General features: G+C 39.9%; 1 protein-coding gene across 6 annotated transcripts in view; it reads left to right on the top strand.

The window, feature by feature from the left end:
- PTPRM (protein tyrosine phosphatase, receptor type M) overlaps positions 1 to 15,368 on the top strand; it is a 939,848-nt gene that overhangs the window by 290,155 nt on the left and 634,325 nt on the right. For all 6 annotated transcript variants that reach the window (XM_019525569.1, XM_019525591.1, XM_019525577.1 and 3 more), the window contains exon 3: positions 14,741 to 15,012. In XM_019525569.1, coding sequence (XP_019381114.1) covers positions 14,741 to 15,012 — 272 coding nt within the window. The remainder of the gene's footprint in view (positions 1 to 14,740; positions 15,013 to 15,368) is intronic.

The raw sequence follows: 15,368 nt of genomic DNA, 5'->3' as shown, positions 1-15,368 counted from the left end.
CCTCCCCAGTTCTGGCCCTTTAAGAAGAAAAAAAAAAAAAACGGAAAAAACCCTGGGACTCACCAGCTCCTGTAGTGGCCTCAGGGCTTCAGAGGGCTTGTGGAAGAGCCCTCCATGTGGTGCGGGACAGTGGGGGGCCAGAGGGATTGCCCCCCATCAGGCAGGAACTGGTGAGCCCAGGTTTTTGGGTTGTTCTTTTTTCCTACTAAATTGAATCACTGTCCTGCAAATCAGCCAAATCCTAATCCGAAGCAAATACTAGCTGCTTTGCACTGGCCGTGTGTGTGTGTGTGTGTGTGTGTGTGTGTGTGTGTGCGCGCGCGCGCGCATTGGTGTGTGTGTGTGTGTGTGTGTGTGTGTATATATCAGTTGAAGACAATGCTTTATTAATATATTTAAATATGTACAATTTTAATGCAATTTGGAAGCCTACCAGTGCCTCAATCACTATAATAAAATATATTCTAAACACCTATATACTTTGGCATTTCATTTTGGGTTTTTTTATCACAGAAAATCAGAGCTCCGCCATTCCCTTTGTTCACCAGGTTACAGACCCAAGTGCAGCAGTCTCCCCTACAGCTTTGTGCTGCTGAGCAGTGCTGATATGCTGGTGCCCTGCCACTTCCCATACCATTACCCCTCACTTCCAAGCCAAAGCGCCCCTCAGCCTTTCTGGTGCCCCTCACTCCTGACCCAGTATCCCCTACCCTCCCTGGCCCTGCCAGTGCACCTCTCCCAACTCACAGCACCCCGGCCCTGCTGGTGCCCTTATTCCTGACCCACTGACCCCCAGCCCTGCCAGGGCCCCACACTCCTGGCCCCACACTCCTGACCTGTAGCCCCCTGTTCCCCCTCCCAACTGTTTGCAGTGTGGGGCCCCCATCTGCCAGGGCTACAGGACTAGCAGCTGCATCCTGCCTGCTCCCTATCTCTTGGGTGTCAGCCACAGCTGGCCACCAGCGCCTGAGCCTGGGCTACCAAGCATAGGATGTGGCAGCTGCTGTGGCTGAAGGGGAGGGAGGAGCTTGGAGCCTGCCCCCGCCCACTCAGGTAGCATGGCCAGAGCAGAGCTGAGCAGAGTCCATGAAGGAAGAGGGGAGGATGTGTGCTAGCCACTGTGGGATTCAGTGCTGCCCAGCCCGCTGTCTTCCTCCAGGGGCCTGCATGGCCCAGTGGGCAGGACCCAGTGAAGGAGGGTGGAGCAGGGCATCAAGACGCATTGCCGCTGCTGGGACCCTTGCCCCACCATACTGCCAGCAGTCCAAGGAGTAATGCCCGGAGGGGTAGGGGGGCACTTCCCTCATCTCCCGCCACCGGGTGCTTTCACACTGGGCCATGACTGTACCCTGAATCATGGCTTGGCCACTGTCACCACTGCTGCTCCCCTTAGGCTGCCATGCTGCCCACCATGCCATCTCCCTCCCCCAGCTTCAAGCAGTCCCATGCAGACTGGAGCTTTGCCAGCCTGCAAGGGGACACTCATGGTTTCCTGCACATTTCTTTTTTAAAGGAAAAAAATCTATGTTTTTCAGTGGCAAATGGAAAACCCAGATCCCTGCTGATTATGTAATGGTGTTTATGCCCGTTGATCAACTACTGACAGGGCTATTATATTAATTGCTGATTGCAGGGTGGAGGAGAGAGCTGGATGTGATAGATCAAGTATCTAGAGTACTATGTCCAGTTTTGAAACAGGTGGCTACTTCCTTGATGTTTTGTAAATTTGTGAGCAGATTAGAACATGGGTGCCTTTCTTTTGAAGAAGCCTTATGTCTGAAGAAAAGGGTTGCTGTAGAGGGGAGCTGAACTGGTATTTGCAGTGGTATTTTTTAGACTTGGCCTGTTCTTTTGCTGCCTCTCTCCCCAGTGCCTGGCTGCTCATGTTTTTCATGTTGGGGTTTGTCCCCTGCTGTAGAGTTTAAAGTGCTATGTTCTTCTCTGTTCATTGTATCTGCAGTGGAAAAGTGTTTTGCCTGTTGTGCCAAAAAATAATTTCCATGCAGTGCAGCTTTTCAAGAAGGTCCTCCACTGACCAGAAAAAGTGTTGGTTGCTATACAAGGGTTGTAGATGTCAGAATTCCCACAAAGTAAATGTTTCTGTCTCTTCCTCAATGGAATTTCCATCTTCAAGTGTAGTAGAATAATTATCTGTTGACAGCCTCTTTTATCCAGATAAAATAACCACTCTGAGTTTTCATTATCATTTTGGAGGTTTGGAATAACACTTTTAAAAAAAATCAACTGATGATGCTTGCAAGGTCAGTGGCATGTAAAACTCTGCATTTGATATGCTGTTCAGGAAAGCAAAACTGGTGCCTGTACTTTGTATAAAGACAGGATTGTACCAAAGAAATTGTCTAACCCACTGGCGTACTACTTGGGCAAAATGACAACACTGTATGTGGTTAGGTCATGGACATTCAAGTGGAATATTTTAAGAAAATCTTTTACTTCTGAGGAGGAAAAAAAACCAACCTTTCAGTTATATGACTCGGCCATTTCAACTGAGGAAGTTTTACCCCAGTTCCACTCCAGTGTTGTCTTTCTTTGAGAAAAGGTCATTTGTTTCTGGGGCAGTTCTTTTTTATGAGCAGATGCCACATGCCAGATACCTCCAAGCTTTTTTCTCAAAATTCCCTGACTTGGGCCAATAGTATTCCTGAAATTATGGCCCAAATTACCTAAGTATGTTGGTAACAGTGGATAAGTACTCCTAGTGCTGAGTAACTGCAGTGATGTACCTGAAGTGTTGAAATTCTGCTGTGTTCCTTTTAAAAGCCCCACTTGCGCAGAAATAGTTGATGTGTTTTTAAATTTATTAATTTTATGTTAAAGATGAATTTCCCTTCACTCTTGAAAGCAGCAGCAATTGCTTTCTAAGGTAGACGTTCTTTTAGAAAGTATTCTTAAGTCCTTTCATTGAACAGAATTTCTTTCCTAAAGAGTGCGGAGGTCCTGCTCTACACAGCATGGAGGTCAAAATAGGTCTGACAAGGATTAGGGGGAGTTTAAAGAACACATGGAAAATACTCTTCAGTCTTGTTTATATTGTTCAATAAAGCACTAAATATGTTACAGTAATTGAAACAGATCTCTTATCCCAGACCAGAAATTTCAACTGACCCTAATGCAGGAGACCTGACTAAAGATTGATAAGAGGATTGAAGCAATGGAGAAAACTTTGCCTATACTGAGTGCACTTATCAAATCCATTCCATTTAGCGCTATTATCAGGTCAGTACTGTTCTTCTGAGTACAGGGACTATGGCTAACACTGGTAATATGTCCAAAGGAAGAATAAATTTAGAGTTCCCACAATATGCCTTTCATAAGTAGACTATGATTTAGAAATCACCATTTCTGCAAAACTGCACATTTGTGAAAGAATACTCCCTTACAGATCTCTGTCCAAGTTTTTCTGTAATTTAAATAAACTATTTCCATTCTTGGAAACTTGGAAGTTGCTTGGAAGCAATTAATTGTTAGCTGTAGATGATTAGCCTACTTTAGAATTATCCTTCAGTACAGGGATACTTTGCTTTTTCTTATTTGCTTGCTTCCTTTTTTCCCCCCTTTAACAGTTAATTGAATCCTGGACCAATTTAAAATTCTAAATGCTTCCATCTAATTTCTCAGCCTGCAATTATTTTCTCTCATACCCAGTGAAATATCTTTGTGCAGATTTTGTCCAATCTCATTTTTCTATAAATTTGCTGATTGTTTGAAAGAATTGTTTGCATATTGTTTTGAAAGATACATTTTTAAAACCCCTTTGGGAAAAGGTAGCTTTAGTTTCATAAGCAGTACTCAGAATGTATCTACATGTTTAAAAAGCTTTATGAAGGAAACAAAATGGAGGTCCATTTAAATAAACAATATTAATTAAATATTGGAGGATTGAAAAAGAAAGATAAACAGTGGGTTCATTAGAAAGCAAACATTAATGGATTATTGACTATTGAAAATTTCTAAAGAAGTAAATTACTATCATTTTGATCAAATACAAAAATGAAACAACAGTTTGTACTAAGGAGAACAAACTGGAGGCGACTGCATTTTTTGAAAGAGCAGGAGACACTATTTTTCTAAAATTAAGATAAAATAGTGACTAGTAATGGGTTGCTTTTGTGACTAGTCTAGGATTTCAGATAAAATAGTTGAGTTGTTAGCTTTTTCAGGAAGAGTTTTAATACATGAAAAATTCAAGCATTGTACTTTTGGAAACTAGTAAGGAGATGTTTAATCTTTGTTAAGACTCATAATTAATAATGACTTATACAGGATTATATTATATAGTATAATTAGATTGAGGCTACTAGAAGAGAGGTAATTGTAAAAAATCAGGTTCAGATATAGTCTGTTACTAATATATATGGACATGACCTGATAGTAACCAACACACAATGAAAACTGGGCTAACCCCACTGAAGTAACTGGAGCTACACTGGAGCTTACACTGCTAAGGATCTCCTGCACTGTATTTCCCTGTAAAACCAGGGGTGCTCATCCTCCACCCTGCAGGTCAAGTGTGGCCTGTGGAGCCATAGCTTCTCATCTGAAGGGTCCCCAGGGCCCAGAAGTTTGGAAGCAAGGGAGAAGTGGCCATTAATACATCACCTTCCTCCCTGCCAAATTCCCAAACCTCAAGTCCCACACAGCTGGTTGGAGGAGGGCCATACTCCCTTCCCTCATAGGGTTGAGTTGTGGCCAAGCCATGCCCCCTTCCCCTGACAGGGCCAGGTTGGGGCTGGGCCATCCCCACCTTGCCCAGTGGGGTGGGGTTAGGCACCTTTCTCCTGTGGGGTCTTTTGGGGTTGACCTGCCCCACACTCCTCTCCATGTGGCTGGATGGTGCCTGCCCCAGGAGTCAGATTGGAACCACTAGCTAGATCTGGATCATGGATGGACCCGGCACTGCCCATCTGGCCGGCCAAGAAAAAAGTTTGATGGAAAGCAATATCCTTGTGCAGAAATAATACTCAAATTAAAAATAGTTTGTATCCCATTGTGGATGTAGAGGCAGCTTAAATACTGCTTAATTGTTTTGATTACACATTGCAATTTTTCTGTTAAATTTTATTTAAAAGGAAAGCTGTTCTTTTTAAAGAAAGAATCATATAAGAGGCAACTTAAACTGCATTGCTTTCCCTTGTCCTTTGTTTTGGACCTTGTGCTCCCAATACCATCTTGTTTGTTTAAGAAAGCTCCTCTTTGTTGACCAGTATCCTGGCTTGAAATGCAATTGTGAAATAGGTTGCCTTGTAGTGTTTGTTTTAAAAGAAAATGGGGGGTTGTAAGTTTTCAAGGTTTGAAACTGAAAGACACAAACTACTAGCAACTTTGAGTTTTTAATAAAACTACAGCATATTATAAAACTGTGTGTGTGTAATATAGGTACTACTACTAACATTTTAAAGTTAATATTCTTCTACTTCTCACTTAACATTTAAATGCAAAGTAAAAATTATAAATCGAAATATCAAGTCCAGTGATTCTCAGCCGAAGTGCTACGTTCCTTTTAATTGCTGCTCAATATTTTTACTGTTAGGTGTGCAAACACCTATGCACGATTCACAGGATAAACCCAGCAATTTCAAGTAGGATTCTATAGTGTCAAAAACTTCCTCACATGTGATCTGAGTTCTTTGCAACATAAAAATTGTTCTATTATTTTTCAGTGGTAAAAAATGAATGAAAGCTAAGGTTTGGCTTTTCCTGAGGGATGCCTTGAGTCTAACAAGATTGGGAACCACTAATCTAAGCCCAGTACTTTCTTCAGAAGGCTGCTGACATCCAAAGCTTGTGGGTTGTTTAGGGGTTTGTTTGTTTTTTGTCTTCTTCAGACAGAGATTGTAACCATTCTCCCACTTCATTTCCTGCACTCTCCCTTTGTGGTAGTCACAGCGTTTGTCACTAAACTGGTCCTTTGAATAGGAAGTAGATGATTAGCCATGTTAAAGAAGAAAGCCAACTGAACTCTCTTAACTTGATCAACCAGCAGCACCCATTGGGATAGGATATGGGGGGCAACCTTTCAGGATCCCATAGGCAGAGTTCCCATAGGCTTACTCAAACCTGTTGTGAGTTTCTTTTTGTTCATACTCCCTCTTCATAACAGTCAACCACTCTTATACATCAGTGGTGTATGCCTGAAGATCATCTTCTCTTAAAGGTTATTTTTGTTGATTATGTCTAGATTCTACTGGTGCCAAAATCCTCACCAGTTCTTTTCACTCTCTTCTGACCTCCTCCACTGGTGTCAGACTCGTGTATGGGTGGAATTCTGTTGTCCTCCTCACCTTCCTCAAGACTCATGACCAGACCTGAAGCTATCCTCAAACATTATTTCATTCTCTCTTAACTTCAGAATTCAGTTAAAACTCTGTTAAGTCTTTCATGGTCTTACACGTCGGACTCCTTCAAAGATGTGTCTTCTCTTTTTGCTTATCCTTTTGCTCCACTGTCCTATTTTCTCTCTTGTCAGAGAATATCTTACCATACATGATTTTGGGCAACTTCCATTCTGTTAGAAATTACCTTCTTAAACAGTCTTTCATCATTTTGTCAGCTCCCTATATTTTAAATCTCATTTGAAAATATATTTCCTACTTTCTTCTGTGTGTTTCCCTCTGCAGTTTTCATAGGTATTGAGAAAATAAAAATTGAGGATAGTACTTCCCTTAGTTTATTAGCAAAAGAAGTTAGAATTTGAAACTACCTGTTCTAAGTTCAAGTCTCTTTTCTTCTCTGAAGTACAACAAGAAGACGTAGACTCATTTTCAGTTATTAAAAAGTGATGAGTATTTTAATTCTGAGTAAAACTATGTATTTTTGAAAAAATCTATACACATAATAAAATAACTCAGCCTATATGTTTATTACATCAGACCTGCTAGTCTATTTTTTATTTGAAGAGGCTCCTATGTAAAATGAATTTGAAGACCAGATCTGTTTCTTGTTTTATTTAGAACTTATATTTGTGTGTGTCATCACTCTGCCATGTCTAAAAATGATACCCCAGTATTTTAGCTGCTGTATTATTATATCCATAAAATAATAGTTCTTGGATGGGTTGTATCTGTTGTCATGGTCCAAAGAGAAAACTAATCACTTGTCCTCAACCATGTACAGAAGTTATGAAAAAAAACAACAAAGCAAGTTTCTCTGCTTACCAGAAAATGTTTCTTGCATGAAAAATGATGTTGCGTTCAATTTCATTGCATTTTACATTCCAGATATAAAGACCATCTTTCAGCAAGGTGATGTGACAGGATGAGAACTTGCAGAAGTGACTGAAAAATTTATTTTGTGCCATTTTCATAATTTTTGTAGGAGAATATATTGCTACCTCATTTGTCACTGTTTCTTTAATACAAACTAGACCTCTCCATTGTTCCTGTTCTGTTCCATCTTTTGGGCAGACCTTTTGATGTAAAAAGCCCAAGCAAAGCTACCATAAATATCCTTTACTACTTGGAATAGCTGGTGAAATAAAGGTTACAGGATCTTTGTTTCCTTCGCACACAGTTCCCATCAATAGTAATGATGATGACAGGGATGGTTTTTGGGGACAAAATAGTATTATTCCTTTCTTGTTCTAGCTTTTGTGGGGAGGTGCTTTCAAATTTCTCATAATTTTTTAATTAATATGTGAAATGCTAATGCTTCCCAGTCAAAGTGAAATACAGGCAATCCCTGCTTAATGCTGTTTCGCTTGGCACTATTTTGTATAACACTATTTTAAATTGATACCTGATTCCACTTAGTGCTCAGCAGTTTTCATTATAATGCTCACAGTCACCATCTTAGGCCATTAAAAACTCTTGCGATTACCATCTTGGATCGTTAAAAACTTTCAGTTTTACTTAACGCTCGTTTTACTTAACACTCGGTTCTTCAGGAACCAATAAAAAGTGCTAAATGGGGGTTGCCTGTAGCAGGTACTTGCCAAGTTGCATTTAAATCACATATATACACCGAGAACAGTAAAGGATTGAACCATTTTTTCCCTCCCTTTAAATAAACGAAAGAATGGAGAAATAAGCTCAATATTCCCCCTCATCGCTGCATGCTCACCCCTTCTACAGCCACTGGAAGCCTGTGGCTGGTCTGCCTTGCGGCCCTACTGCTGCCCCATGTTTAGGGGAGGCTAAGTCCCGTTAGCCCCCTCCTTCCACCGCCTATGTCTACGTGCTTAGTCATGGATTTAGGTATCTAGTATCTTAGGTACTCTCTGATCATATCAATAAAATAGTTCTTGGATGGGTTACATTCCTTGCATTCAGGTTTTCCTATACAGGTAATTTTAATGAGCTCTGTATTTAATATTTAAAACTATATTTAGGTAAATAACTTAATTAAACTAAAGAGGACTGTAGTAATTACCATATTTACTGTGTTTTCTAGCTAAGATTATATACTGACTTGATATAAATATTTCTTATTTGCCGTACCCAATACATTTCACACTTTTGTATGGGTCATCCTTTCGTAATAATGCATGTTTCTGACAGAATGATACAGATAAAAAACTATATTAGTTTAATATGTAGTATGTTCTTCTGTATACTGTCCAAGTATATGATAAAGCTTCCTGTAGGAATTGTAAATCAAACTTACTAATGCTTTCTTGCAAACAAAATATGCTATAATTTTCCTTTCCTTGAGAAAGTCACAACTGTTATGTTTTTGCAGTCACGATCAATGTACAAATAGATAAACTCTTTAATTTATCCACAAGCACAATACATATATAACTGTCTTGCAGAACACCATTCTAGCAGTTAGTTTAGCAAGAAGAATAAAATTTGGAAGAGGAAAAGCAAAGTTTTACATAACTAACCTTTTGAAGATAAGTTGATTAGGATTTGAAAAATATCAAAAGAAAGGTTTTTAATGAGTTCATTTTGCATTTCTCTTTTCTCTATACTCTCTTCTCTCTCTTTGGTTGTAAGTAAAATATATTGGTTTCTGTCAGTTTAATACGCATTAGGTTTTCTGTGACAGAGATACAGTTTAGGTGGATACAAAAGTCGAAGACTAAACTTTGATGTTGTATTTTGTTTTTCCTGCACTGATTTCATAGGAATTTCTTCTCCTTAATTTGAATTTGACCCAAGTCATTTTGCACTTAAGGATAATCTTTTCATATCAGAGGTGATACCAAGTACCATGAACAGATAATATGTAATGCAAATAGAAAACAGGTCTTGTCAAATAAACATAATTTTGCTCTTTGAAATGACAGATGTCTTTAAGGCAAATAATCAGATTCAGTAAAGGACTGCTGGCTGGGCAGCCCCAGCCCCAATCCTGCCCAACTTCTTCCCTCCCTCGTGGGGCTTCAAGCTCTCCTACCTCCACCAAACTGGGGCGTAGGTGGAATATAAAAGCCTCCCCAGCTGCTACCTAGCCCTGGAAGCATCTACATTTCATGGACACGTTATTTTTAGACTTTGTATTTGCTCAGTTGCCTATAGTTGTGCATTTCCAGAACTGTTGCAGTTTTGACATGGATGATAGGCTTTGTGCCAAGCTCACATCTAAGCCCAATCTGTTTCCAGAGGATCCTCTGCCAAGACCCATTATGTAACAGGCTAGTAATCAGAGTACGTACTGCAGAAGTGTAGGGTAATTAAGGTAAATTCCTTCCTCTCTCTTGCAGGATTCAAACCCACCCCGTATAGGTTTCCACTTTTCAGAAGCAAGCTTATAGCTGTGAACCTTAAGTGAACAGGAACATCCCCCTGCAGCTCTGAATAACCACATCTAACCACAGAAAGGAGCAAGATTCAAGATATACCCCAGTTTTCAGTGTTTCCTTACAAGCTAACTGCAGAATGCCGAATGTGGTAACTTTAAGGATAGGGATAGACATTACACATAAACTGGTTTCAGTGATCAGTAACTGGTTTAAACCTGTAACAGAACATAACCAGTTCAGTGCACATAAACCAGTTTGAAAATGACTGAAACTGGTTTGAGATAAACCTGGTTGAATGTAGTATCAGACTTAACTGATTTGGTGTCAAACCAGTTTATGCAATGTCTGTCCCAGACTCTTTGCTGGTTTAAGTTAAATCAGAGTCCCCCTGAATCTCAGCATGCTCTCTGGACTGGGCAGGGCTCTCTTCTCCACAGCAGGGTGGCCCTTCGCCTCTGTTCCCTGGCCAGAGCTCTGTCAGATTTGCAGGCACAGCAGGGTCTGCTGTCTTCTCTGTGCCTTGCTCCCCCCGCCCCCAACTCCTTGCTTAAGGAAGGGGTCCCTTCCTCCTCTCTATCACAGCACGGACCATAGCCAGCATGTGGTAAGTTAGCTAATGCTGTGTAAGGCTCCAGCAGAGACTGCAAACACAGCAGGGTGTGCTTACCTTCCCCCTGCCCTCTACCCCCCTCCCCTTTGCTCCTCAAGCAGGAAATCCCCCCCTCCCTTCCTCCCATCTTCCACAGCAGGGACCGCAGCTCCAGGGACCCTAGGCATGTGGTATGCTGTCTGATGCTGAGAGGTGTCTGTGCATCTTTCTCTTCAATTTCACTGGGACAGGCAGACAGAACAGTGATTGCTTAGGGCTGTGTGGAGCTAATCAACAGGTCAGCTGGTAAGCTGTTTAAGAAGTTTGAAGTAATGGAGAGAAGCCATTGTTTTGCTAATTGGGTGATAAAGACTGTTATCACTATCAGCCCTCAGCTGGCTTGCTTGCCTGTCAGTTTGCTGCAGACAGTATGATGAGGCAGGAAGGGAGATTGAAAAGCTCTGTATCAGGGAGGGAGATTGAAAAGCTCTGTATCATCAACAGATGCATGCACCGCAACTCCCCCCACATTCTCCCTTGCCTCAGTGCTAGTCCAGGGCTGGGGCTGGCAACACTCCCACCACTTAAGCAGCCAGTGGGGAAAAGTCTGGGACCATACAAGCAGACCTCCCTAATGAGAGAGTCCTGCCACGACCTGGCCATGCCCCCCTCAGCTCAGCTCCCTGCCAAAGGGAAGGGAACGGAGGGTTGCTCTAGCACCCTCCAGCTTCTAGCCTGAGCCACTGCAGGCATGTGTCTGAATTTCATCTGTCCAGAGAGATCGATCGTCTGTCCAGTTTCAAACCAGTTCAGCCTAGCTAGGTTAGACTAACCTGGAAAGATTGAATTAATTCAGGCTTAGGCTTTTTTGAAGTCTGTCCCTAGCCTAAGTGGCTCCTTGGTCAGTATGTGGACAGCTTTTGCTTGACCTCCTGAGGTACCTAACTCTTCCAAGGTCTTGTTTAGAAAACTTAGGTGGCTGACAAATGTTTTTTGGATTGTACTTTGGAGCCAGAACCTAAAATTTAGCTATTAGGGCACTCAACTGATAAGGGCCAAAGCTCTTTACTGGATCTGGTGCTAGATGCATTTCTGGAAAATCTACTTAGCAAAACAGATGTTTTTATGTTTAGTGTAGCATTAAAGGCCTCTGATTACACCAAGTCACAGTAGATGATCTAAAAGTCTCTTCTGAGTTTCAGTTCCATGAATCTACAGAAAATTTTCTTTGAGTGCATGCAATACTGCAATACACCATTGCAGACCTTAGAATACAGAAGATTTCAGCTTTCAAATTGGTCAGTCAAAAAGAACTTCAGATGTAGAAAATTTGAGTCATCCCTTAAGGACTTATCTAAAGTAGTGACTCCATCATTCTACTTGTATCTCGTTTCTTGACATTCACCATTAGTTTAATCAAACAATTAAAAGGTTGCATTTACTTTATGCTCAGCTATGTTTTGCCTCATAAATTAATAGAACTTGCTGAATACTTTCTAGCAGAACAACTAAATCACATGCTGTAACTTAATTTAGTTCTCATTAAAGATTCATTTCCCTTGTAAAAGAGAATTGCATCAGTTTTCTAAATGGAACCCACAGGATTTCTTCTGTTTACTGGGAAGTTCCTTAATGCTTAGTTTTTCCCTTTTAACAAGAGGTTCTTTTTCAAGATGGGTTGTCAGTATCTCTTTTTTTTTAAGCCTACTGATGACTTCATATATTTCAGATCCTGTAACATTAAATTATTAATTCAAGTCTTGAAAAACAGTGTTTCTACTATATTTGTAGATATTTTTTGAATTGTTCTTATCAACACTTGTATGTAAAAAGTATGGCGTATTGTTATAAGAATACATATGTGAACTTTAAAAATGATTATATAAGAAAATAAGGATTATTTTTCTCTGCCACATTATCAATGTTAGGACATAAAAAAAAAGGCTCTCTGTTTATTTTTAATTATTTTGTTAATGTAACCCATGAACATTTTTAAAGAATTTTTTGCCAGTTAAGACATGATAATCATTTTTTCCCTCAAAGGTCTTGTATTTGAATATTCTTACGTGTAAATTGAACTGCATAGCATACATGCTGGCTTCTGACAGGATGAAAATTTCTTACTAGGTAGTAAGAAAACAAATTTCCCTCCCATCTGTTTTAAACAACAATTCATATGGTTGGATTTGAAAACAATGGGATATGTTTTCAAAATTGCCTTTCTTCCATTTATGTGCTTCTTGATTTTCACTCAGTACTTCAATGGTATACGCATGAGGAGAATGTGCTATCAAAAATAAACAAGGCCTACCTGTTTAGGGATATGTCTACCCAATAATTATTTTCACTTCAAGATTCCAGCCAAAAAGTGAGCAACAGCCACTTAATTCAAAATATATGCTTATATTGAACATTCATATACATAAAATTACAAAAACCAAATTGATAATTATAAACAAATCATCCTTTCTAAATGGGGGATAAAATTGAATGCTACAGATTTGCTTTCTATGCATGAGAGAAGGCTGGAGCCTTCCCTTCTTGATTCATGAAAATGACTGTATTCTCACTTGTGCTTTCTGAATTGAGGCACCAGTGCACACTGGGACAAAGTACAAACCAAAAGAAAGCACTGTTTGTTGTGCTCCCATATTGAGGCCAGAGACAGTCCACCTATGCCCGTTGGAAATACTTCCTGGTTGCTCGTGTAGTGCAGTGCTTCTCTCCATTCCCAGCTATAGACATATTGCTGTACGATAAAGTATTTGGGCCCGTGGAGCAGCCCAAAAGAGCTGTGGATACAGCGGTGTGTGCATAAAAGGATTTGACTACAGTATAATCTGTGAGTCATAAAAATGGATTTTTGATAGAATAGTGAGTGCTAGAAAGAATGTTATTTTTTTTTCTGCCAAATTAAAAATGGATTAAAAACATCTTTATGAATATTAAAAGACAATATTAGGAATCCTTGATCATATAAGTTTAATTAATTAGAAAAGATTGTGTAGACTAAACCTTTGCTCATTTTAATCACGGAATAATTCCAGTGACTTCGACTCATGGGAGTAGGAAATGGGATTTAGCCCATTCCATAACAATATTTAGTATTACACAGTTGTCATACTAATGGTTTAGTAATCAATAGCACGAGCAGTTAAAATCCCTCATGATCACAGCTAACTGTCAGTTTTAACAAATTTGACAACTGTTTTATAGGAGGAAAATGATTCAAGGACTTTTTGCTTTAATGAATATTTTTGCATAACTGAGAAAATGTTCCTTAATTTTAAAATCTGTGTAAGATACAGAATTAGGAAAGTCTGGGTTAATACTTTTAAAATGTTCATTGTTAATGCTTAATGGCTATTTTTTTTAAAAAGCTATAAGCACTTAGGAGTCTAGATCTCGCTCTAACTCAGGTGGCAATGGGAATTAGGCTGCTAACTGCACAAGTCATTTTTAATGGAAGTTGCACAGAATTTTCTCATGTTGTTTAAAAAAATTTCTCCATTTTATGAAATCATTTGGCCAGCTGCCTACTGGTATTGACAGCACATTTATGGTCAATTTTTTGGAAAATAGAGAACTTAAGGTAATTTAAGGATTCTGTTAATTTGTCTTCAGATGAAGATATTAACTCAATCTGATTTTAAGTCCATCATAGCAAATAATATAAATGTTAGTAGACAAGTCTTCATTGTGGGTTTAAGTTCTCAAGGAATATGAGTTCCATAAGAATCGTTTCCTATCATTTTAATCAGATAGCGGTGCAGCGATTACAGCCTCTTTATCCATTCATCTGTTAGCTAATTTCCTTCAAATGTGTGTGAATATGAAGTGAAGTTGTAGACACTGATAAAATTAAGAATATTTTTGCAGCTTGATTAAGTACAAGTGAATGCTGTTTTAATCACTTTGAGTATAAATTTTAGTCATCTGGTTTTTTTTTAATTAATTCATACATTTCTTTAGAAATTCGAACTAAAGCTGCTTGTTAATGCTGAATTGGCATGTCAGATGTTTCTCTCTCCAGACCCTTGATATAGCTGAAGGTCGAGTGATAGAAGTCAGCATTCATCAGTCACAAGAGGCCTGGGAATAAGGAGACTTTTATGTCTGATCTTTTATCTCACTCTTAGGATGTACATGGCTCCCACTGAAGTTAAAACTCTGGATCTGATTCTGTTTTTAGCTTCCATGGACTCCCTGCATGGTTTTGTGCCTCAGTTTCTCCACCTGTAAGATGTCTATGATAACACTTTTCACCTTTACAAAAGGACCTTGAGGTCTTTGGATGCGAAAGGCTTATTTAATTTCCTTCATTGCCATTATTAGAACAAAAGCAAAATCATAACCATATTTTGCAAGCATGTTTTGATGGGGACTAGGGTAGCATGAAGGAGAAAGGAAAACAGTAACTTAGTCTGTGGCTGTTTATTTTGCAGGTTCTTTCATGTTAGTGAACACCTCAGGGAAGTTTGCTGGACAAAATGCTCACCTCCTACTACCCCACCTTAAAGAAAATGACACACACTGCATTGATTTCCACCACTATGTTTCAAGCAAGAGTGGCTCCAGCCCTGGTACACTGAATGTGTATGTGAAGGTCAATGATGGTCCACTGGGTAACCCCATCTGGAACACATCTGGAGTTCCTACTAGCACTTGGAATAGAGCAGAACTGGCAATTAGCACCTTTTGGCCAAATTTTTATCAGGTAAGTTTTATTTGTTGTTAAATTTTGTTTCTCACGTTAATCAAATTTGTAGACTAAAATTAGAACCTGTTTTTAATCATCACTGAAGTTAAATAAAGGTTATCCTGTTAAATGTCCCAGTTGGTCAATATTCAATGCAGGGGTTTTCAACCTTTTTTGGTTGGTGTATCCCAGCGGCCAATCAACCCCTGGCCGGTTGATGAGTGGGGAGGAGGGGATCCCCCAGCAGTCAATGGATGAGTGGCGGGGAGGGGGTCCCCCGTGTGCAGTGGCAAACCCAGAAGCGCTGGCAGCAAAACCGGAAATGCCCCCAGCGTCTCCATGCCACTGCTGCATGCCCCCTGGGGGCCTTCTAA

The sequence above is a fragment of the Gavialis gangeticus genome, unplaced genomic scaffold (genome assembly GCF_001723915.1).
Source record: "Gavialis gangeticus isolate Ggan-Ray unplaced genomic scaffold, GavGan_comp1, whole genome shotgun sequence".
Taxonomy (NCBI): Eukaryota; Metazoa; Chordata; order Crocodylia; family Gavialidae; genus Gavialis; species Gavialis gangeticus.
This window is presented reverse-complemented; position numbering and strand designations above follow the sequence as displayed.